The sequence below is a fragment of the Lepidochelys kempii genome, chromosome 6 (genome assembly GCF_965140265.1).
Source record: "Lepidochelys kempii isolate rLepKem1 chromosome 6, rLepKem1.hap2, whole genome shotgun sequence".
Lineage (NCBI taxonomy): Eukaryota > Metazoa > Chordata > Testudines > Cheloniidae > Lepidochelys > Lepidochelys kempii.
In genome coordinates, this window is record NC_133261.1 from 88,668,016 (window position 1) to 88,692,670 (window position 24,655).

At 40.4% G+C, this 24,655-nt stretch overlaps 1 protein-coding gene across 18 annotated transcripts in view; it reads right to left on the minus strand.

Moving 5' to 3' along the window:
• Nucleotides 1-24,655, minus strand: part of SLC25A21 (solute carrier family 25 member 21) — a 396,583-nt gene that overhangs the window by 119,909 nt on the left and 252,019 nt on the right. For 9 of the 18 annotated variants that reach the window (XM_073349071.1, XM_073349072.1, XM_073349076.1 and 6 more), the window contains one exon: nt 23,426-23,474. In XM_073349071.1, the coding sequence (XP_073205172.1) occupies nt 23,426-23,474 (49 nt within the window). Of the gene's footprint in view, nt 1-5,539; nt 6,140-6,650; nt 6,744-14,972; nt 16,369-23,425; nt 23,475-24,655 lie in introns of those variants that run through there. The other 9 variants (XM_073349085.1, XM_073349082.1, XM_073349069.1 and 6 more) reach the window with 8 other exon arrangements.

Below are 24,655 nucleotides of genomic sequence, written 5' to 3' on the forward strand. Positions count from 1 at the left end.
GCAATGCCCCAGATCCAGCAGTATTAATAATTTGCAGCAGGCACAATGGAATAGATACCAGCAGCAAAACAAAATACATAATGTAAATTACACAAGAGAGACATTATCTCAAGACAGAACACTACTGTGGCTGACTGGGAAAATAAAACTTTAATGTCTCCATCAAAAACATAGCTCCATATTGGCTCTTGTAATAGCCCTGTTATCTGGCTGTTCAGAGTCAGCAGACAGCTACTCCACCTCACTCCTCCTCACTGGGGGCAGCTTTTCCCTCTTTGCCGCACATATATTATGAAGTACACACCTTGTAGCTGTAGCTGTCGGGATGTGGTAGTTGAACCTTTCACTGCTTGGGAAAGAACATCCCTGCATGCAGCTTTCTGGACAGACCTGCGTTCTCAAAGATGCGAGCATCATGCACCTTCCCTGACCAACCCACATTGATATCAGTGAAGCATCCCTGGTGATCAACAAGTGCTTCCGTAACAATGGAAAACTATCCCTTTCTGTGATGTACTCAGTAGCATGGTGGGCTGGTATCAAAACAGGGATATGAATACTATCTATTGCCCCACTGCAGTTTGGGAACCCATTGTTGCAAATCCATCATTATTTCTTGCACATTGTCAAAAATCATAGTTCTGCGTAGCAGGGGACGATTAACAGCCCTACATATTTGCATGACAACAGCCTCCACCATTGATTTCCCAAAATGATTTCCACTGACTGGTAGCAATCCCCCATTGCCAGCTTCCAAAGCATGATCACCACACACTATTCTCAATTGTCAGTGCAGCTCTCACATTGGTGACTCTGTGCAGGAGGGCTGGAGCAAGCTTGGCACACAGATCCAGGAACATGGCTTTTCACAGTCAAAATTTCTGTAGCCCTTGCTTGTTGTCCCACACCTGCATTACGATGCATTCCCTCCAGTCACTGCTTATTTTTCAAGTGGCGCTTCACTGTCTGAAGCTGCTCTGTGAATGCCCCCAGCACCCCGGAATATTTTTCTCCATATGTCCATCAACAAACTCTCCCAGTAGATATCTTCATTTTCCTCATTGTGATCCCAGCTGTTGTGGAACTTCCTGAAGATGTGCAATTATAGGAGAATCACATGTCTTGTATTTGCAATGTTCATGAGAATAGTGCTGAGCTCTGTGGGCTCCATGCTTTTGTCAGAGATGTCAGAGACCAAAAAGCATCTTGTGGGTTTGTGAGATTTCAAAAACATGTGTGAAAATTATGGGATGTGGAATGTATAATGGGATGCATCCAGGGAAATTGACGCCTAGCTCTTAGAAATCCCTAGGCAAATCATTATGATCCCACAAAATACTATGAAAGTGTCCCAAAAGTATTGCACTGGACAGTGGCGCATGGCACAGTGGGATACCTATTCATGGTTCAATGCAGTCTACATTGATGCAAGTACTTCTGGTGAATACTTGCAGCAGTGACGCTCGCAGACAGATATGCCTGCACCTGAGCAATATGTAAACTTTGGTGGCTGCAAGACAACGTAATGTGTGTCGACTGAATTTTGTCATGTAGACATGGCCTTAGACTTACCTCTGGAGGTCCCTTGTTCAATTCTGGTGAAGCCAAAATAGCCCCAATGACAGATATTGCAACCATTGTATTAAATTCCTGAATGGTTTACGTATGACTGTGTTCTACTGCATGGGGAAGGGTCACCACAATTCCTCCAGGAACTAAAATCACTGGGGGCTGATTAAAGTGAGTCACTAAGATTAAACAACTTCAGAGAAGTTCCACCTGGGGGTGGTTTGCATATACTGGTTCAAGCTGGGCTTTCCAGAGACTAGGAAACAATGAAAGTGCTTTTGGTATAAAAGAATGAGCTTTCACTGACTCGTGGCCTTCATTTTGAAAAACAAATCTCTGTGCAATGGGAGGTCCCAACCCTTGCTGAAAGTTTGGAAGGGACACTGGCCTGTCTGATTCTCCATGTGGAAAACTGGTGATTTCTGGTATGTTTCGTATAGGGCTTAAACTTTGTTTTTTTAATTTGTTGACTCTGTAATGCTTTTGCCTTCTAAATAAATGTGCTTGCCTGGAAGAGCTGTTTGGTCACTGGTAAAAACCCTGTTATTGTCCTCTGAAAGAAAGCAATGTACTGGGGCTGCCTTCAGGCAGACTGGTTTTCTGGGGCTACCACAGTGGATGGCAGGGGGCTGTGCCCTTAAAACCCCAGTCAGGAGGAAGAGATATGTGGGTCTCTGTCCAAGAGAGGTGAAAACTAGAAGCCTGAAACCTTAAATGAGTGCCCTTGAGGGACCCTGGATGGGGAATACAGGTGCAGTTACCCTGAACCTGTAACAGCACCCATCACATAAGAATAAAGACCAGGTTCAAAGGAGCAAGAGCAAACATGCTGCTACATTTTCCACTAGCTGAAAGGCTTGGCTTACGGGCAGCCCAGAGCAGAGGATGTTAAAATAGAACAGCAGTGATATAACAATCAGGATTTCGATTTATAGTCACCCAAAAGATAATAACAATGTTAACTGCTTGGATTTAAGCAAGCTGGGAGAATTAAAAGGAGCTAAAAGGATGCTATTGGGAAAACTTTTATGATGGGGCATTAGCTATCATGTACATTGGGTTCCACTCCAGTTCAGCTTCTGAGTATTTAATAGCAATCTTACATTTACACAGCACCTGTAATGTGTGCATGGGATTTTGGGGGGGTTAGTAGGAGAAACTTTGGGCAGCAGGAGGATGCCAGAATGATCCCATCCAAATTTCTTCTTTGTGAGAACACTCCTGTCAGTTGTGTGACTGCAGGGATATGTTCAGGCTTCTACTTATCGTTGAAAAAGCCAAATACTGCTCTCAGGGACTCTGGGACGATTGGATTTGCCTTTCAATCAAGAAACTAGCAGGGTCCAGTGGGTGTCTGAACACCGAACTTCTGTAGACTGGTGTGGGTGAAAATTATTCCTCCCTCAACTTGGCTAGGGGGAAAGGGAAGCTGTGTTTAGGACTGACTTATCTAACAGGTCTGGTTACCCTGATAATATATTTAGACTGGTCTCATCTCAAAAGGAAAGGGTCTTAGAACATTAGCCAGCTCATGTAGGAGTCTTGCCTATAACTTGGTTGGTCTTTGTTTAAACTACTTATTCCTTTGGCTTGAGTTAAGTTTTGCTAGCTGTACGAGGAAGAGTGATTCAAAACATTGATATTTTTATCTGAGTCACTAGCAGCATAGTACATGCAAACCACAGGAAAGAACATTTACCAAAATCTCTTGTGAGCTGCGTCTATTCTGCAATGCTGATCTTGGACCGTCTAAGTATCTTTTATCCCAAAGACTCCAAAAATGCTTTGCAAAATAGCCATTTAACAGTGCACAGCAGCATTACATAAAAGTTTAGGACAGGAAGGAAAGACAAATGACGTGGTCAGACTTTATATTAAGGTTACATTCATTAATAATTTATAAAGGGCTAACAAATAATTAACAGTTATAACCGTATTACAGACCACAGTAGTATGTGTTATAGAGGGTTAAAGACACATCGCTCAAAGGCGGTATAACTGATTATAAGCCATTATTATAGCTGATTATAAACCATGATAAAAAAAACTGATCGACCTGCTGGATTCTATAACAATTTAACCTTATTTCAAAGTGTGACCAATAGCTTATACAGCTGAAATTCCAGGCAGAATATAGGAACACAGAATAGAATGTTACTCAAATTAATATGTGACCAGAGCAATGATCTTTGTCTCTTTACTGACCACATGTAGCCACGACGTGGGTTTTTAAGTCTCATCTGAAAGATGTTGCCATACTGCCATCAGCACAACATCCTCTTTACTCTTCCCTACCAGCAGCATGCTGGGCATTGACAAAAAAGTGATTGAACGCCATCAGTGACTGAACCAAGGCCCCAGCGTAGTGCTGAAGGGTTGGGGAGGCACTTTTTACAAGTACAGAGGTACTAACCTCAGGATTCTGGTCAAATTTTCTAGATCAGGGTGCAAAAGCATGAACACCATTCCTCCTGACACCTAGGACTCACCACAAAACTGGTTCATGTAACAGCAGCAGGGCAGTCTCCCTCTACTTATTGTGGGAGGAGTTTCCTTTTGTAACTTCTTTGTAGTAAGGAAATTTAAGTAAATATTTTCCATGTCAGAAATTAAATTCAAACGGAAGAATCAAAGTATGCAAAAGACGGGAGAAACGAAGTAATATTATTTCTATTTTATAGATGGGGAACTGAGAGGATATGTTATTTGTCCAAGGTCACCTAGCAAATCTGTAACAGAAGTGGAAAGTGAATCTAGGTCTCTTCAGTCCCACACCAGTGCCTTAAGTATGAGACCATCTATCCTCCCTTAATTTTTACTACCTATCAAGCAACAAACATATGATCGGTAGTCAAGCAGCACATGACTGATCGTGGGCCAATCACAATTTATTTCAGTGACCATCGGGAAGAAGGACAAATAGAGCAAACTACAGTCAGATTCTGTTTAACAAAAGGGCAGAAACCAAAACAAGCTGGAGGCAATTCTTAGCAAATTGATCAGAATTCCTTTACCTTAACTACGGCTTAACTAATACATTGACTTCCATAATTTTCTGCAGTCAGCCTAAATGTATTTAAGAAATTAATGAAACATTTAATCTTGAAGTGTTCACTAAATCTTGAGCAAGTAACTTTGAAGAACATGTTACATATTTTTCCCCTTTTGGCACAGAGACAAACTAAGTGTTTTATAAACAAACCTTGTTAACTGAACACACGGACCAACAGGTAAAACATGCTCCTTACTCATTTTGATGCAATAGGGTTAAGGTTTTCTAATTTTCACTACCCACTTTCATAATGCTTTTTTGTTTTAATGTAGGTGATGTGGAAGCTTTTTTTGAGATATTAGTAATAAATCCACAAAGCATTTGAAAGAACTGTACATGTTTTGATGTTTGCTTTCCTGCCAGTGCTTTCTTTATAAATACTGTTTGTCCAATAGACCTTTTCCCCTGGATGGATCTATTTCCTTTAAGAGGCTTTTTCAAATCCCATACAAACAAGACATTCTGGAACCCTCCCAAACGTATTAGAATTTGGAAGATTTAATTAAAACAGGTTTCAGAGTAGTATCACACATTTTTAATGAATCTGATGTGACTTTCTTTCACCATTTACCAGATTACTTTTGCAGTAATAGACTGGCAAAATCTGAAAGTAATAGAAATGTGTTATTCACTATATAAATGTATATACTAAATTCTTTTTTTCCCTAGAAGCCCATGGTGCAAATCCTCCTAAGGGACAAAATATAACAAGAAAAAGATGGAGTCTGAATTCAAAGCAAACATAAAAGCCTTACTTACAAAAAAAATCAATTACACAGCCCAATTTGTTTTTACCAGCAGGCAAAGGAAAACCTAGTTAGCATGTTGCGGTATCCAAACACCTTCCCCGGATCTACATGTTTCATCAAACATTACATGATGGCTATTCTTAAGAAACAAACTAACAATTAGACACACCTGTTTAAAGTGCCTGTGCTCTGTTCACACTTCATGTGGTATCTTAAAGTGACAGCATATTAAAATGTCAGTGCAATTCTTTTGCATTACTTTATTATTTTTAACAGAAAGTGCAATTAAATTCACCACTACCATATAACTCTACTCTACTCATTCAGCATACAAGTGTTATAAGGTGTCAATATAGAAAATATATTGAAAATAAATATACATAAAAGCAAAACATACTATAAATTAATATATTTAATTTAGCCTGTGTATAATTCAGTGTCTAAATCCAAAAGTACATAATCTTATATCACATTCATTTAAGAAAAGAATATGGTCTGTCAAGATACTGACAATTATTATGCAACAACTGCCTGTTTATCTATGAAGTTTGCAAGGAAATGAAATAGAATTACAGTGAAAATATGTATTCTAAATTAGGCCTCCAAAGGTATGCCCACACAGCAAAGAAACACATGCAGCACCAAGTCTCAGAGCCCTGGTCAATTGACTTAGACTCATGGAGCTCAAGGTGTGGAGCTAAAAATAGAAGACACATTCCCACGCAGGCTGAAGCCCGGGTTCTGAGACCCTCCCACCTCACAGATTTTAGAGCCTCGGTTCCAGCCTGAGCCCAAACATCTACACTGCTATTTTTTAGAACCATAGCCCAAGCCCCATGAGCCTGAGTCAATTGACCTGGGCTCTGAGAGTTGGTGCCATCAGAGGCAAATTAGGGGGTTGTGTGGCCCTGGGCCAGACCAAGTGGAAGCCCCTCCCCACTCCTTCTGCCTGCAGCCCCTCCCCGTCCCCAACCTCCAGTGCTCCTGCCAGGGAGTGGGATCGGGGTGTGTGGGCATCCCCCCATTTCCCAGCAGGAACGAGGGGTAGGCGGGCAGAGTGGGGCAAGCCCTTGCGCCCCGACCCTGCTCCCCAACAAGAGTGCTGGGCGGGTGGAGCAGGTCGGGGCGCACCCATTTTTCCGGTGACCCCCTGGCATGGGCCCTGTTGGCCCACTGGCTAATCTGCCAATGGGTGCCGTGAGTTTTTCTTTGCCACATACACATACCCTAAATAGACAGCAGGACACAATATATACAATTTGTATGTGTTTGAATTGTACCTTGATATCCACCACCAAACCTGGAGCCGAGGTTTTTGTGTGTGGAAGATAGCTGGGTTAGGGGCAACATCCAAGTAAGAGCTTGCATTAATTCTGCAGTGAAGACATACCCACATGCATTATTAGTGGAGCTTTCTCGTAGAGAACTCTGAGACCATGAAACTTTGTTTGTAGCAAAGCAAAACGAAAGCTCTAGATTGTAATGTGCAAATTACAGTTCTGTTTGAAGTTTTTCTAAGAAAAAAACAGCTTCATTTTCAGAGGAAGGTTCCACTGAATATAAATAGCGACATTTATTAAAAATGAATTTCTCCACATGAGGTGATATTCACCTGTATGCAGAGGGCTAGCATAAGGCCTATGCACTATTAAAATCCCATTTAAACCGATTTGGAATGGGGTTTAAGAGAGATTTCAGTGGTGCTGCATACTGTTATGCTGGCTTCCTGAACAGGCATGAATTTAGCCCACAGTCTGTTAAGAAAGTTTCCTGTTTCAATCTACTGGAACTGTTATATGGACAATATGGATTTTAAGAAGATTCCTCAAGTAAAGTTGATCTCTCAGTACTGTATGGGAGTCTATCTGGTCTGCAAGGCCAGCCCTCAGTATATTGCTGCCCAGGGTGGAAAACATTTTTAGCACCCCTACCTCACCCAGCCAGGCATGCTGGTCTGGACACTTGAGTACGAGATTGAGAGAGCTCCACTCCTGGCTCTGCCACTGCAGGCTGTGGGCAAATCATGTCACCATTCTGCCTCACTTTTCCCCGTTTGTTAAATGGGGATAACATTTACCGCTCTTGGAGGAGTGTTGTAAATATTGTTTGCATTGCCCTCTGAATATGTGAAGTGCTTAATAGATGGTAAGTATCATTCTTTCTGCTTGTTTGCAGTGTCGGTGTAGCTATGTTGGTCCCAAGATCTGAGGTAATATCTTTTATTAGACCCCTTGGGGTTGGTGAAAGAGACAAGCTTCACAAAGCTCTCTTTCACCAACAGAAGTGTCCACTAGAAGATATTACCTCACCCAGCTGGTCTTTCTCATTATTTCTGTAATTTGACGTACACTGCCCAAATAGTAATGCTATTGTTTTGAACCCCATGAACATTATTATGGAAGTTTCAATAGTTGGTGTCCTAATTTCAACGAACGTTTCACTGTTGTATACTACTATCCCTGTTTACTTGAAGCATGGCTCATCAAAACTCTTGTTAACCAAAGCTTGTTTACGTCTCTCTGGTTTGTATTGTACCCTGGATAAGAAAGCTGGCCTGTTTTTCAGATACGGCAGCTTTCAAGAGGCTGTGCTCCAAGAAATTCTTGATTGAAGGCATCTGACCTCTCCTGGGACTATTGGCTAAATGGGGTTGCACTTTACCAGCTTCATGATTTGACTGTCCAGATGATTCTGCATTGTAGTCAAGCCATACTTTTAAGATGCTGTGGCAATTCAGCATTCTTGGGCTGGCCAGGGGCCCAGCTTGAACTTAATCACAAAGGGCTGTTCTGGCTGCCAGGACTAGTCAGAGTATAGAGATGTTTCTCTGTGGACTTTTCCCCACAGCAGTCCCCTGCCCCCTGTCAAATCCTGTGAGGGGAAGGAGATGTAGAGCCATTAAACCATCTCTGTATCACCCTGGGATTTTCCCTCAGTGGGGGAAATTCTCCAGGGGCTAAATCTTCTTCATTTTTGGGTCCTTTGTGCTTCCAGCATGGCATAAAAGAGTGGTAACAGAACAAAGAATCGGGCCCTCTATCTTTAACACATCTAGCATTCCCAATGTATACATTTCTTCAAAGGTTGCAAAGCATATAGATAACATTCTGCATGTAGTATCATTAATATATTCTAATTAATCTCTAAACAATGGTGAATGTCTCAACAAAACAGTGTCCAGGCTTTCACTAATGGTTACCAATATCTTGCAACAGCAGCTGGTCATTCAACAAATTACTTAGATCTCTTGCAAAATATTTGTTTCTTTTTTGAGCAATGCTCTGCCAGGCAAGGTGAACTTAGCCTGTTTACCACACTGAACTCTACTGACTGTTAGCTTTTACTTCTGTTGCTCTGGTGAGATTATCTCTTTTCCCTGTGCATGCTGTCGTTATACTTTTAAGGTTATCCAGGTGGCAACACTGCTTTCATCATCATTCTCACTACAATCACTTGTGTGAAGATTATTCACCCATATTTTTCCCTTCCTACTACTAAGAGCTTGTTTTTTATGTTTAGGCGCATACTTATCTCGTGTGTCCATTTGTATTTTCTGGGCATGAATGGCAGATTGCCTGGATATGGCCTATTTTCCTCATAAGTGGCTACGTGTTTCACAGCTAAATCAACGGCCCCTTGCAATGTGTGATAACTTCGCACGATATGAATAGGAAGTAACATGGTGCAATTCTGTTTATTTTATTCGCAGGCAACTGAAGAGAGTCTTATTCTCTTTTGTTTTCCAGTTCAGCAAAGTATTTAAGTACAGCTTTAAGGTTTACAACATTTAACTAAGCATGAGCTTAAGTGCTTTGTTGAATAGGGATGTATTTACTTATGAGCTTAAATGCTTTGTTAAATCAGGGTCTGTCTCTAGCTACATTACAGTACTGTATATACCTAGAATCCATGAGATATGTGCCACACACTGTCCTGCATGCTACAGGCTGCCATTATGAGTAGAACTAAGGCACTGCAAGCTGCTCCAGTTTTTTGGTTTGTCAACAAATGGTTTAGACACTAAAGCAGCATTGCAATAAAAAATGAGGAAAGGGGGCAAGGGGAAAAAAGGAAGTACACGATGACACCTTTAGGAGACAATGCACCTTCCCATGACCAAGCTAAGAAAGCCTTCCAGCACAACTGACATTCTGGAATTATTTGCTACTCATCTTTAAGGAATGGGGATGGAACTCAAACAATGTCCTTAGAGAAAGAACACTTTTGTCCAAGTGAATTACTTCAATGTTTTCAAGATGTGTTTTAATAACAGCAGGTATAATGCTGTGAAATATTGGCAATCAGGCAGGATACAGAAATTGGTGGTTATGTAAACTAGAGTCCTTATTTAATCAAATCAGAGGTAGAGTGAGATACGTGCCATACAGGCATTTGTGTGCACTGATTCACTTACCGGGGAACTGCAAAGGGAAAGGAAAAATAGGTTTCACCCTTTTTTGCTTCTTTATGATTTATAAGAAAGAGTGGAAAAGTGTATTTTCAACCTTTCTTTCCTTCCTACCTGTTTTTTAATTTAGTAATCTCAGGAATATCTAGTCTGGTCTTTCTTGGTTCTGCTAGTAGCCTCATTGGGATTCTCAGAGATGCATCTTATCATCTTTTTCAGTTGTTAACTGAAGGAAGGGAAGTGTTGAATCTTAACGATAGCGATCTTTCCCCTGCAAGTATTCCTCAGGCTTTTGAGTAACATAGGCATTGATAAAAAACAAACAAAAGTGAAGAGTTTTAAACAATCTGGATGTAACCTAATTTCTAACTCAATGAATCAGTTTTCACTTAGTGAGCAGCTGAGATGATAATCTTGCCAGTTCTCTACAGGTCCATATTGCTTTCAAGGCTGAAAAGACCAGAATTTCTAATGTAAGAAACATTGAAAATATAAAATTTCATTTTCAGAGAAAGCATTTCTACTGCCTACATTCAACATAAATAAGCAAGAAAGAGTTACAATCCCCCTTTTGCCTTTGCAGATTAGATCCAGGTTGATAATTGGCCAGATTGCCAGTGTCAAATGATGGTTTCTTGAGCACACACATGCTTCTTTAAGAGTGGTTGGCACTCTGCCCTCCTTAAACATTCTCCTCCAGCCAAGGATGTTGCACTGGCCCGCTAGCCTATACCAGCCAGGAAAGACACGTGGCCAAAGCACAGGGTTGTAAAATGAAGATTTGCCAGCCCAAGAATGTTGCAGAGGTCTTAACCCATGCGGAAAAGTCCTGGTCTTCATGCCGTGCAGATGAACAGCACAGCCTGAATCACAGTAGTTTTCTCTAAAAAACAATAAAACTAAGACACGCTGCTTTACCCAGGAAGCACTTGAATCAGCTCCTGGGAGAAAGCAGCCTGGATTAAGCCACTGCATGGAATGAGATTTGTGTAGATGCTAGATCGTTATTACATGAAGTAGCAATTTAAAAGGTTTCTCACTCTTCTCAATGACAAATATTGGGTCCGCTCGTGGCCCCGCATATGTGGCAAGGATATAGTGTGATGTAGGACACCCTCCTCCCACAACACTTCCACTGCAGGGTATAGCAGAAAGTCAGCAGGGGATGCTCATCTATTATTTCACCCCCAGCACAGGTGCACAGGGAATGGGCAGAGATGGGTGAAGGATGTCTGAGCCTTGGCTAGCGTAAGTAATTTGATACAGATATGGACCAGCTGTTCATTATGAAGGGAGGAATTGTACTTCAGAGAGGCATAATTCCCTGCTTAGGGTGATCTTGGGGTAGAACAGCTACACTTTGCCCCTTGCTCAGTGTAGGTTGTTATAAGCACAGTCTAGCCCACTGGGCTTTTAACCAGAGAGCCATCAGCTTACTACAACATATTACAGCGGTTAAAAACTTGCAGATATTTCATTAGAAATATTTTGCAACCTCTTGAGAAATAAATAAAAAACCAGAACTCTGTCTTGCCAAGATTATTTTGGATATGGTATTTTTATTTCCATGAAGACTCTTGTTTCTCAAAAACCCCTCTAGACCTAGAATACACACTGATACATCTGCTAGTAAAAACACACAACACATAGTTCCTCAAGTAAGATATTATCTCTATTTATTTATAGATTTATTTGGAACCCATTGGTCAAATGTAGTTATTTTTAGGGATATACAGTATTTAAACACAATATTAATGGCCAACTACTTTGAAAGAATTATTGGCCTCACTACGGTTATATTGTGTTTCCAACAGCTTTCTTCTTTTGGATCAGTAGCTTCCAAAAGTCAGCTCACCAAATAGTTAAAAACAATACTATTGTAAAGCGGTCAATAATTGTCCTTCTGTTTATTGTGCATGAAATTGTTAAGTAGTGGTATTCTATCCTTAAATTATCTCAGTAGTATTGCCACATGACCAAACACCAATAAAAATAAATAGAGTTTTTTGCTATTTAAAAAAAAATAAAGTGGTTCCTTGCTTGCTTTATTTCTGGCATGTTCCATCCATAGTTAGAAATCAGGCATGACAGTGGTCTAACCCTAAATTTTTGTCCCTGAGTTAGAAATCAGGCATGACCATGGTCTACCCTGAATGTGATCTTAATGTTTCATACCACTGACAAATCATTAACATCTGTTAATAACCCACCCATCTGCTCTGTTAAATTGTTTTTTTAAAAAATCATATGTATAGCATAGATGTCTCTAACCCATGGCCCATCTAACCTTTCCCAGCTGCTAAATCCTAATTTTAAGTATTCCTTTAAAAAAATAGGATACATTTTAAAAACCATTCCCTGTTCAGTTGTCTCCAGCCTGCTATTCTACATCAACATCTGCTCATTTCCACTCCCCAATTCCCATTTTAAATACTTAATTTAAACATATATTTTTCTTGTTAATATAATCCCGTGTCCTTTCCCAACACCTAGCCCTGTGCTTTCTGCCTTCCTCTCATTTATAACTGTCCCCTATGGTTTCCTTTTAAATACTTATATTTTAAATAGAAGATTTACATGCAGAGAGGATTTTTTAGTAAGCCTGTTTGTCTGATCAGCTCACCTTCATAAGGGGTTGGGTGAAAGAAAATGGGCTCATGCTAATAGTCTACACATATCGGGAGGATGTCAACACAAACGTGGGAGAAGAGTGATGTAGCATAGTAAAAGGGAATTACTAGCAGTAATGGGATGAAATTATGTTATGGAAAGTTCAGCCCAAATATTAGGAAAAAGCTTTCTAGCAGAACTGTATTAGACTGTATAATAGCCTCCTGAGGGACATGGTGGGAGCTCTGTCACTTGGCACATTTAAAACTTGACTGGACAAAACACTAGTAGTTGTACAATTGACAACAATCCTGTGCTAGCAGATGGATGGACATGACAATCTAATAGGCATCTCCCAGCTCTAGAATCTATGGGTCAAATTCAGAAATGATATATAAGGTGGTCTACATTGGATTCCATTACATTCAGGCTCCCCCAAACCTAATGACACCAACTCTGCCATGGAGTAAGGGGGGTGGTGGTCTAAATTGGTGTAATTTACACAACAAGGAGTTAGACAACGGTTAGACAAAGAAATTGACACCACTTCTATCTACACCTTCTTCTAGTTCCTTGGTGTGTAAGTTACACCAGTTTGGACCCCGTTACACAGGGATAGAATGGGCATCATCAGGTCTGAAGGAGTCTAAATGAGTCAAATAGAATATAATGTATACAACCCTACATATCACTTTTGAATTTGACTCTATGAACCAACCTAGCTGCTCAATCTCATCCCTTCTGACCAGACTCTCATTCCTCTCTTTTCCTCCACGATCACATTCTCTGTCAGAGGACAAACACTTGTATTATACCTGCATTGCTTTGTGACTCAATACCAGCAAGAATTCATCTCTGTAAAGGTCATTAATGACACTGTCATCATATGTTAATGTGTTTAGAGAGAGAACTACTTACCTGGATCAAAGTGCTATACACAAATCAAATGAACAATCAAAACTAAATAAGACACTGCTTACCAAATATATTTTTTTTAAAATCTTGAACTGGAAGGTAAATGGCTCAGGGGATTTGTAATGGGATATAGAGCTTGATCATAGCTAATTCACTGGTTAAAACCTACCTCAGGTAGATAGTGATCAAAAACTGATATACAATCTGCCAGCTATTGTGTGTTCTACTTTAAATTAGTTTGGTGGTCTCGATATATTTCCTAGTGGAATGGTGATACTCTAGAACCCCCACTATAACTGCCATACCTGTTATCAGTTGTAGTAGAGAGGCCAAGGACTAAACAGACTATAGAAACTGAACACCCATCTCAACCCTAGAGGTGGTTTCCCATAAGAACGGCCATATTGGATCAGATCAATGGTCCATCTAGCTCACTATTCTGTTTTCTGACAGTGGTCGGTGCCAGATACTTCAGAGGAAATGAATAGAACAGAGCAATTTTCAAGTGATCCATCCCCTGTAGTTCAGTCCCAGCTTCTGGCAGTTGGAGGTTTAGGGACGCTCAGAGCAACTTCCCCTTCTGAATCAAGGAGGATACTTTGTACCAGTGCAAGCATGGGGTTGCCATGGGTTTACCAACCCATGGATTTCCTGAGATCTGTCTGAACCTTGAGACACTACAGAAAGGATTGTCCAAGTATCCAAATGGCTCCACACTTCATCCTTTCCCTTTCTTTCTTGGTAGCATCACTCCCAGATGATCCCTGCCTGCAGCTGCATCAAAACCTTCTTCAGAGACTGAAGTGTATGGAGGTGGAGATATTCCTGTTATTTGTGGGCAGATTTCTAACTGGGAATGCTGCCATTCTCCACAGGGGCATGTTTTGGAGAGCACCTGCTCTCTGGCTCCTTCCCTTTCCTGCATCTGCCCTCTCAGAGCCACATATAGGAATTCTGTCATGTCTGGAATCAGGATGGGGCTGTCCCCTACTACCACAATTTTGGGCCATTTTTGTCACAGTCATACATGGCAAAGGATGCTATGTAGCCCTACATTATGAAAGGAAATATTTTCATGAACTTAAATTAAAAAAAAACAACAGAATTTTTTGGACATATACCAGGAGTACACAATGTGCAGTCCATGGAATCATAAAATGCAGTCCATGGCCGCCCTCTCCTTGTAACTGCAATATGAGGATAGAGCTAATCAACTGCAGGTTTTTCCACTGCGAGTGAACTCAAACATCAAGCAATTTCCCCTTCTGTATCAAGGAAGACACCCAACAACACAAGCAAACGGGTCTGTGTGCTTTCGTGTATATATATATGCAGATTATAGAAGGGAAACCCTCAGGCTCCTGTCAAATTACTAATGCTGCCCTAGCTGCCAGGAAATGTTAATACAAAAGGGGTACCTGATCTTTGCAAGTACTGGAAACACAAACATATAAAGAGCATTGTGCTACTGCATTAGATTGAAAGCAAAACATGCTTTAAAGGGAAGTAACATGGGCTATTCTAACTGTATTATCCAATCTGAGTGAAATGCAAGATAAAAAGAGCATAAAACTGTGAAGAGCAAATTCAAAGTTTAAAATTTACCCAGTGTCCATAATCTAAAGTCTTGTTAATGGTAAGCCAGGTAAGGAATTTAAAAAATACTGACTTGTTGAAAAAGGGTCCTTTTAGCATGCTTTCAATCTGTTCCCGGATCATCTTCAGTGAAGAGTACTTCGAGAGATAGGCCAAGTGTGCAAAAACCTGGCACTTGTGGTATTTTAAATAAAGGGAAAAGGGTGGCAGAGAGAGACCGAAACAAGAGCCCCAAGTCCAAATATGGCCAGGTTTGATTCAGAGCTCTAGATCTGGACCACTTCCTCTGGTTTAGGATTCAACAGGATTCCAAAACTGCAGGGGGACTTCTACACATCCAGGTCTGTGCTGGGGAGGAAATAAGTAAGAATAACTATCACTGATGTCTTGCCCTTAGTCCCAGCACTTGCTCAGAAATCCCCTTCCTCTTGCTCCTGTGAGAGACTTTTAATCTACTTCCCTTCCTCCCAAAAAGCTTACCTCACCACCTGCTAATGCGTCTCTCCCCATTTCTCCCAAGGGGGGTGTCAAGGTTCCTTCCCCACTCTGAACTCTAGGGTACAGATGTGGGGACCTGCATGAAAACCTCCTAAGCTAACTTTTACCAGCTTAGGTTAAAACTTCACCAAGGTACAAACTATTTTACCTGTTGCCCTTGGACTTTCGTTGCCACCACCAAACGTCTAACCAGGTTTATTATTGGGAAAGAGCCATTTGGAAACGTCTTTCCCCACAAAATCCTCACCAAAACCTTGCACCCCCCTTCCTGGGGAAGGTTTGATAAAAATCTTCACCAGTTTGCATAGGTGACCACAGACCAAACCCTTGGATCTTAAGAACAGTGAAAAAAGCATTCAGTTTGTTACAAGAAGAATTTTAATAGAAGAAAAAGTAAAAAAAGAATCACCTCTGTAAAATCAGGATGGTAAATACCTTACAGGGTAATAGATTCAAAACATAGAGAATCCCTCTAGGCAAAACCTTAAGTTACAAAAAGACACAAAGACAGGAATATCCATTCTATTCAGCACAGCTTAATTTCTCAGCCATTTAAAGAAATCCTAATCTAACGCATATCTAGCTAGATTACTTACTAAATTCTAAGACTCCATTCCTGTTCTGTCCCCGGCAAAAGCATCACACAGACAGACCCTTTGTTTCCCCCCCCCAGCTTTGAAAGTATCTTGTCTCCTCATTGGTCATTTTGGTCAGATGCCAGCGAGGTTATCTTAGCTTCTTAACCCTTTACAGGTGAAAGGATTTTTCCTCTGGCCAGGAGGGATTTTAAAGGTGGTTACCCTTCCCTTTATATTTTTGACAGGGGGTCCCTTCACTTGCTTCCTATCCTCAGTGGCTTCCCTTCCTGTCAGTGCAAGGAGACTGGCCACCTGTATATTTCTAATATGCAGATATCTGTTGAGGATTCTGGAGTTTTCATTTATTTTATGGCATTCCCCTGACAGCCCTAGAAACATGGGAAAGACCCTTTAAAGGGGAAATGGAGATTATTGTTCTATTTTGAGCATGTCAGGTGTGTGCAAGGGATATTTGTCAGACACTTCACATTGCTGCAAGTCACAGGTGAATCAGGAAACTAAAACCAAGGGTGTTTTTTGTTTGGCCATTGTAATGGCAAAATACAACAATTGAGGAGTTGCCAAACCCAAAGCAGAGTCCTGTGAGCCCTTTATCTCTAAAAGGAAGTGACTATTTTGCTAGATTTATTTCAGTTGTTCAGAAAAGCACTTATTATTTATAAAATCACACACTGAACAATAAATCTCCAAAACAAAACACTACATTTGAGCACTGTCCACATAAGGACCCCCCGCCAATAAAATAAAAGTCTCCCCCAGCCATCCCAACTCACTCATCACTCATCCCGCCCTGTCAGGGAAGGCCTGGGAAAACAGGTCCAGTAATGTAAACTGAGGGACAACGAATCTAGCTTCTTTTATAACAAGGGGAAGTAAATTCTAGAATCAAGACCCTGTGATAGGGTGCTATCAGCAGCACCCTAATGGCTGACATTGCTGAAGGCAATTATACACTTTCTATTGGGGGATTGTGAGCACCTGGGTGACAATCACTGGGTTAACAAGGTCATTGTGGGAATATAAGGGGACGAAACAAGAAGCAACTGGCAGCACAAGAGGAACTCAGAGTGTGAGCCTGGGCTGGAGAGCCCAGTGTGTGTTTGTAACTGTGAAACCATCTCAACTGGCTAGACAGTGAGGTTCTCCAGGTAGCAAGGGAGGTGCCTTGTGTCAGGGCTCTTCACCAAAAATACCCTGGTTTTAAAAAGGCAACTGTAAAGCTCCTCTGTTTCTTGATCACAAATGCCCCAGTATCACATGAACAGATGAGAAACCAGCATTTGTATTAACTACATACATGGTATGTCTGCGCATACAAACAGGAATCATTTTGCCCAGCACTGAAAAATGCAGCATCTGTTTAACAGTGCACACCAATACTGTTCTTCAGTTCTGGGCAGGATTTAAATTGGAATAGCATATCTCATTGGAACTATTAGTCCATATGCCCTTATTAATTCCTAACAGATTGTTTTCCTTTTTACAAAGCGCAAATGACTGAGCTCTGGAGCACATCCACATCAAAATTATTGTTAACTTGAGATAAGTTCTTATTACATAAAACCTGGCATGAATAATCTGTAAGGAAACATTCAAACTATTTAAGTGCTGAATCCTGAATGCCAAAACCAGAAGATCAACTACAGCATGCATGAGGATCCCATGAGTGAGTATATCCAAGTTCACTGATAAATCAAGAAAGATACTAGTGAAAAGCCTTGCGGTTTGGCAGAAATAAGTTGGTTAAGAACCTAATCAAAGCTGGTTGGTCAAATAACCTGAACCAAACCCAGGTCAACATGAACCAAGTAAATTATGATCATGTACTGATAGTAATATTGGGTAAGGACAATGCACTCAGGTACGTTAGAAAGAAATGGAAGTCAGATGACAATTGTTATCAGTCTTTTACTCTAAGCCAAGGCTTTTCAGAACAGGCTCCACTACTGCTCACTTGAATGAAAAAGACCCGAAATCAAAGAGGAATTAATGATATAAAAGGAAGGAGCTCTTGCAAAACAACAGATGGAATGAGATCGGAAACACATGTAGTAAGCTGAACTCTTCTAATATGAGCAGAAACAACAGAAATTGGAACAAGAGGCAGGGGGATGGAATCACCAGTAGAAAAGTTTCTGACTGGAGCTAGGAGAAAAGTTCATATCTGGACTTGGATCCTCTCTTAACTTTTCCAAAGCTCAGGGGGTTTTGAATCCAGGGTGTTGGTTTAGCTCGTTACAAAGATAACAGTCACGCATGAAAGCTAAATCACAAAATGGATCAAAACTTCCCCAAAATTTGTGGGCTGGAGTTTCAGTCTCAGGTTTTTGATGCCGGCCTGTGTCTACTCTTGACCACATAAGAGACAGAAGGGCATTTTCTCATTTACACTGAGGTGACTGTAACACGGCACCCTTTATCACTGTCCTCTGATCCGATGCCACAGAAACCCCTCAGTGATAACTTTGTGTGAATTTATTTATATTCCCATCACCAACACCAGTACAGCCCTGCGCAGCAAAGTATTTTCAGTGATTCTTTCCCACAGGACCGGGGAAGAACAGAGGGTCTCTCTTTCTCAAGATCTCAGAGCATACTGGGCTCAGCTAGCCCAGGGTCTTCTCCCCTTACTTCTTTCCTGTGTCTGCTTTTATATCCCACAGCTGATGGCTAATTGGTTCCTCAGTTCTCCCAGACTGACTAGCTAGTTAGCTGCATATCCCCAATGAGCCTTCTCCAGGGGAGCTGTTTGGTGCCTAAGAGATCAGAGTGCTGGCTCACCTGTTAGCTTCCAGCCCTCTGTCACACATCTTCCCCAATTGTCGAACGCTGAGGTTCCTTTTCCCTCATGCCCTCCCTTCTTTAGAGGAGGCACCAGGTGCCCTTTTCCTGCACTTGCCTCCAGGGTGGTTATCTCATCTACACCCACAAAAGTCACATTTCATAGGGGAGGAACATCCTCATAATTCAGTTTCAGTCTACTGGTCTTCATACCAGAGGCAATTCGAAGATCTAATCTCCTCCCGTTCACCCTTTTTATTTTGGGTCAGGGTGAATCCCTTCATCTCCTTTCTCTATGGTCTCTTGTTCTCCTAGTCCAGGGGTCAGCAACCTTTCAGAAGTGGTATGTCGAGTCTTCATTTATTTCCTCTAATTTAAAGTTTTGCATGCCAATAATATATTTTAACATTTTTAGAAGGTCTCTTTCTATAAGTCTATAATATATAACTAAACTATTGTTGTATGTAAAGTAAATAAGGTTTTAAAAATATTTCAGAAGCTTCACTTAAAATTAAATTAAAATGCAGAGCCCCCTGGACCAGTGGCCAGGACCCGGGCAGTGTGAGTGCCATTGAAAATCAGCTCGCGTGCCATAGGTTGCCTACCCCTGTCCTAGTCCTACCAACATATCTCAGGGTTCCTCCTCTCAAAACCATGGCAACAAACATTCTGTGGACAGCCCATCCTCCTCTGATACTTTTGGGCTTCCTTTCTTGCCTCCCCCACCCCCAATACCTGCTTGGCCAGTTCTTCCCTTTTTCCATTTTCTTCTGAGGAACGTTCATTTCCCTCTTTCAACCCCTGGCTTGTATCCTGTTGTCCAGGGTTCTTCTGCTTCCCTACTTCAAGCCATTTCTTTATCTTCCTCGGTGGCTCAGTTCCCTTCTGCTATGGACCCTAGATGCCTACTTTGTTCCTAAATGGGAAGGAGTTCCAGTTCATCCCTAATACCAACAGATGGGACAACCTAACCACAACTCCAAGTTGTTTCTATCTCAAATTAACCTGGACCTTTAGGGGTATCTTGACCATTGGGTAGAGTCTTCTCTCCACATGGATGCACTCCAGATTCAGCCTTTCCCTGGTAGGATCCAGAGTGACTTTACCACATCTTTCCTAGCCAACAAACACCTGGCCACTCTCTCATCTCCTCCCCCATCTTCATCAAGATGGTTGCTTTTTTTCTCTGGCATTCTCCCAAGGTTCCAGTCCAACCACAAAATTCAGACAGCGCAGAGTCTGTATAGGGGCCTGTCTCCCACACTGTCAGCAGATAATTTCCCACCTCCCCAAAGGAGTTCCTCTGTTCTCCATTTTCTTCTCTGCAGGCTTCACCCCTGCCATTTCCCCAAACTTCTTTTCCCAGTTCAGGTTTATTAAATGGACAATGTACCTGTCAGGGAAAATCTGCTTCCTCAAACTCCTCTGTCAGTTTGACCTTCTCCTCCAGGGTTTTGAATTGACGCCTCCTAACCAACCCAGGCATGGCCTTGTAGAAATTGCTCCAGAATTCTGGAGTCCATAATTTCAACCACACTCTGCATATCAGGCTTTAACCAACCGTTAGGCCAATCTGCTAATCTCTGAGCAAATATCTTGGGTCATACAGTTATGATTGCCCTGATAAGGAATGAGGTATGGTTTCCGTTCCCTGATAGGATGATTCACAACCATATGCAAAGCAAATACTTACACCCTAATCAAAAGTTCACAATTTCTGTGAATACTTGCACTTGCAACTTTGAAATTTGCTTTACAGGAACACTGATGCCAGTAAAACACAACTGCACAAATATTTGTGGGAGTGAACAAAAAGAGAGCAAGCATAGAGAATGTGAATGGAATTCATTTATAAATCTGAGCAAATATTAACATCATTTTTTATTTTTATTTATTTATTTATTTTGCATTGTTTACCCAGCTCTAGTCACAATCCCTGTGCATTCTAATGCTGCAATGTTGTTTTTGGATGTACCATTTCTTTAAGATGGTATATCTGAGAATGATGAAATTTCATGGTGGTGCCCACGAGTTGGAAGTTATTGGGCCTAATTCACCACTTTTTACACATCAACTTTACGCTGACAGGATTCCATTAGAAAATCTGGAATGGGGAAAGTGAAAGTTTTGTGCGGGTATTTTCTTAACCCTTTCAAACCTGTTTGTGAGGATGGCCAAAACTCTAACACTGGATGTAAAGCTACTCAAACACTGCTAAGTTTGGACCTCCAGTTACAGCTTGGCCTAACTTTATTTATTTGGCCCAAATCCTCTTCCTCCCAAACAATTTTCCATTAGCATTGGAAATTCCATTTTCCCCCCCAATTTCCCCTAACTAGCTTAATCATCCCTTAAACGGTTTCTGTCAGTTGTTGCTCAAGTGTCCATTTTCCCAACAATAAAACATTGTGAAGTTATGACATTGGTACATTTGTTTGAACTAACACATATACCAATCAGGCACAAACTACAGCTTTCTAGTTGGAAAAACACTTTACTATATCTACCTCAAAAATAATGAGTATTACAAAATCATTTCTTTGTCACACGTTGGTAAGTCTGATGGGTAAAAGGTATGATACCTCCCTTCAATCAAGGCTAAGCAGAAGGAGAAGCAAAAGTGATTATTCATTCAGACTAGGATACCCGTCAGCTCGCCAGTCTTCCATTCAAGTGATATCATCAAGGTTTATTAGTCAAAAAAACCTGACCTTCTGTATTTTGACAGCAGCCCTATCTGGAAGTTCTTAGCAATTGGAATCCAGGGGCTGTATCCTCACTCCCTACCCACCCAGAGGATACAAGTAACTTTTATTGACTTTAAGGAAAGTTTGTTGTTGCCATCAGGGAGACTATAGGGACCCAGTACTTTATTTATTCTACTGACTGCTGCATCTTCCATAAGGATAATCCAGTTAAGAAAAAAAAAAAAGGTAACAAAAGATTTGCTGTGAGATTAACAAATGCACCATGGGCTGTTTAGGCCTTCTTTTATTGGAAAGTACAGCAATAATCTTCCAACTGGGTATATCATTTCATTTGGAAGAGGAAGTGGGATGCACTGGGCTAAAATAACAAAGAGAGAAAGAGAGAGAGACCTTTCTGTTTTTTTAATATGTATAGTAATTTAGATGAATTCCTCAGATTTGAGATCTTCTTTGGTGTCCTAATGCAGAATGAAACACAATTATTTTCAAATGTACATTTAGCAAGAAATAACTCCAATGAGCACGTTGCTTGTTTATATTTTACAAGAACATAATTTTATATCTCATCCCTTCTCCAAAACCTTCCATGGATAAATGATCATATTATTATTGTACAGTACAATAATAGAAAATTATTAAATACAGCAGATATATTGCAAAATATTCTCACAAAAAATCCAAACCATTATCATAAGTGTTTCCTGATATTCAAAATAATCTCAGGCAGGAACTTCCTTCTCCAACGTATTTATTAAAAACATAGTCAAGCAAACAGAAAACACATAAGAATCAAGCAAGGATACACAGCCACAAATCCACAAGATGTGGGCCTCTGGCATTGTCTTGATGTTCCTCTGGAGTGCTAACCCAGTTCAACCAAAGATTCACTAATCTTAAAAAGTCACGTTGTCCCCTTTGTAAAAAATGTAGAGCAGAAAGTGCAGAACTCCACAAAAATGCACACTACATAGCAGAGTTGCATCAGTTTATATATGTACATAATGTTCCCATCCAGTCAAGAGGAAAACCGTTGTAGTAACTGAAAGTGGCTATGTTACTGAAGAGACCAAGAATTGTGGATACTGTGCTGAGGAAAATTCAGAGAAAATTCCTAATATGGAATCACTTCCTTCTCCACAGTCCTTAGCGTAATTATAAAAAACAAGCAGAAAATATCTTTACAAACTTTCAATATCACTGTAAGCATCCCAGAGAACTGCTGTCTCTTTTTCCTACTTCAGGCACCTTCTTCAATTCTCACTTTTCAACTGGCAATGCTAGCGCTTTACTACAGTCAGTTTCACAAAAAGTTGGTACTAGTAACGTCTACGTAGATTTGTTACATTATGAATTCAGATGTCAAGTTCCAATAGCCAGAAATCAAATACCATAGATTTTTTTTCTTCTAAATGAACAATATGATAGAACAGAAATTTTAGGACAATTTTTTTCAAAATTGGTTCACCATGTGTACTCACAAAAACACAAATTTGTATGGCTAATGCAGGAAAATGGAGGGAAAAATATAGTTGACGTGAAATAACCAATTTTCATGTGCTAATTTGGGGAACATCCTTTTGTACTAACTTTTGAAAGCATGACCCATTGCAGCAGGTCTCAAAATATTTCTAAGGCAATATGGCATTTTAGTTTAAGCAAATTTAAATGTTCAACTTTTATTTAATACGATCTCCTTTTGCTATTATTTGAAGACTGTATTTCATAAAAAGTATTTAACACCTTCAGATGACCTCTAACTAGAAATGCATCATGCCATTCAAATTCTGTCTATCAAGTGCTATAAAAAACAGTAAGTAAACACAAATGCCATTAAATGGAGAAGTTATCTTACTTGAACAAGTTCTAGCATTTTATTTTCTGACAGCTCCCAATTTGGACAGTTTCCAGTGTCAATAAAACTTGTTCAAGCACAACCTTACCTGGTTTTCACTACATCAAGAGGGTGCATGAGGCAAATTTCTACAAGACCTGTAAGATGATAAAGAAGAGAGACCTAATCAACATTTGTAAAAACAGCAGTCTTTGTTGTACTGACCCCAATAGTTTTCTAAGTGTGAATGTGAAAATAGAAAGCTGAGTACAATGAAGGAAACGGAGTTAAAAGCCGAAGTACAAAAACATATATTACATAGTAAAGATGCTCTTCTGAAATATATTGTATTTTAAAAAAATATTTATGGAAAAGTAAGCTCTTTCCTCTCAAAAAACTAAATAGATTAACTTTCAATGAACACTCAATAACAAGAAGACATAAATAAACATAGGGACTGAGTATTACTATTAGTATTAAAAACTCAGTGTACTGAACCATTATTCCCAAGAACTAAACTTGTTCTATGGTAACAGTTTTGATTATTTTTAAAATGACTGCTCTCAGCTTCATCATTTATAAAAGTGAAAGTTCTTTTTCTGTACCATTTTGGCCAATATAAATGCAACACTGAGATCAGAGGGCAGACCAAAGATGTCGTTAGTAGTCACCCTAGACACATTTTGAGGTAGTAAGTTTTGGTGATGAGCTATTCATGATAACAGTGGGAAAGTGGAGGATCCAAACTGTATGCTCCAGTTTGGATCCCCCACAGGCACATGTAGTCAGTCATTCCCAGTGCGGCTGCAATTACTGACTCTTGAAGTAAGAGCACTTCTCTTATCTACAAGTTGTTATACACTCTACTCTTCTAGCACACATCAGAGCTCCTTGACATCTGCTTGCCATTTTCTACATTCACTGCTCCATGCCCACCCATCCAGACGCCTCCATTCGAAACAACAACATACCAGAAACCACTGTACTGATCGGTCCACAACAAAAGTGCATTGCTGGGATTGTTCTAATGTCTATGAGTGAAAATTTAATTTTTAAGTGTTCACAACTCAAAGTATTAAACCAATTTAATGTAGCATTGGGCCTTGATGGTGCAACAGATGCAGCATGGCTGGACCCGTCAATGGGGCTCTGTACAGGTGTAGAGGTCTGCTTGCATGAAGTCTATTGTAGAATCGGGGCTGTGAGTTGTTTTTTCCCCAAATATTGTCTATAAACCAAGCTCAGTTCAATGTTTCTAGCTTCAACTACTTCTGAGCTATTAAAATACAAACTTTCAAGTAGAACAAATCAGAAAAGTGTATTTTCTTCACACTTGAGT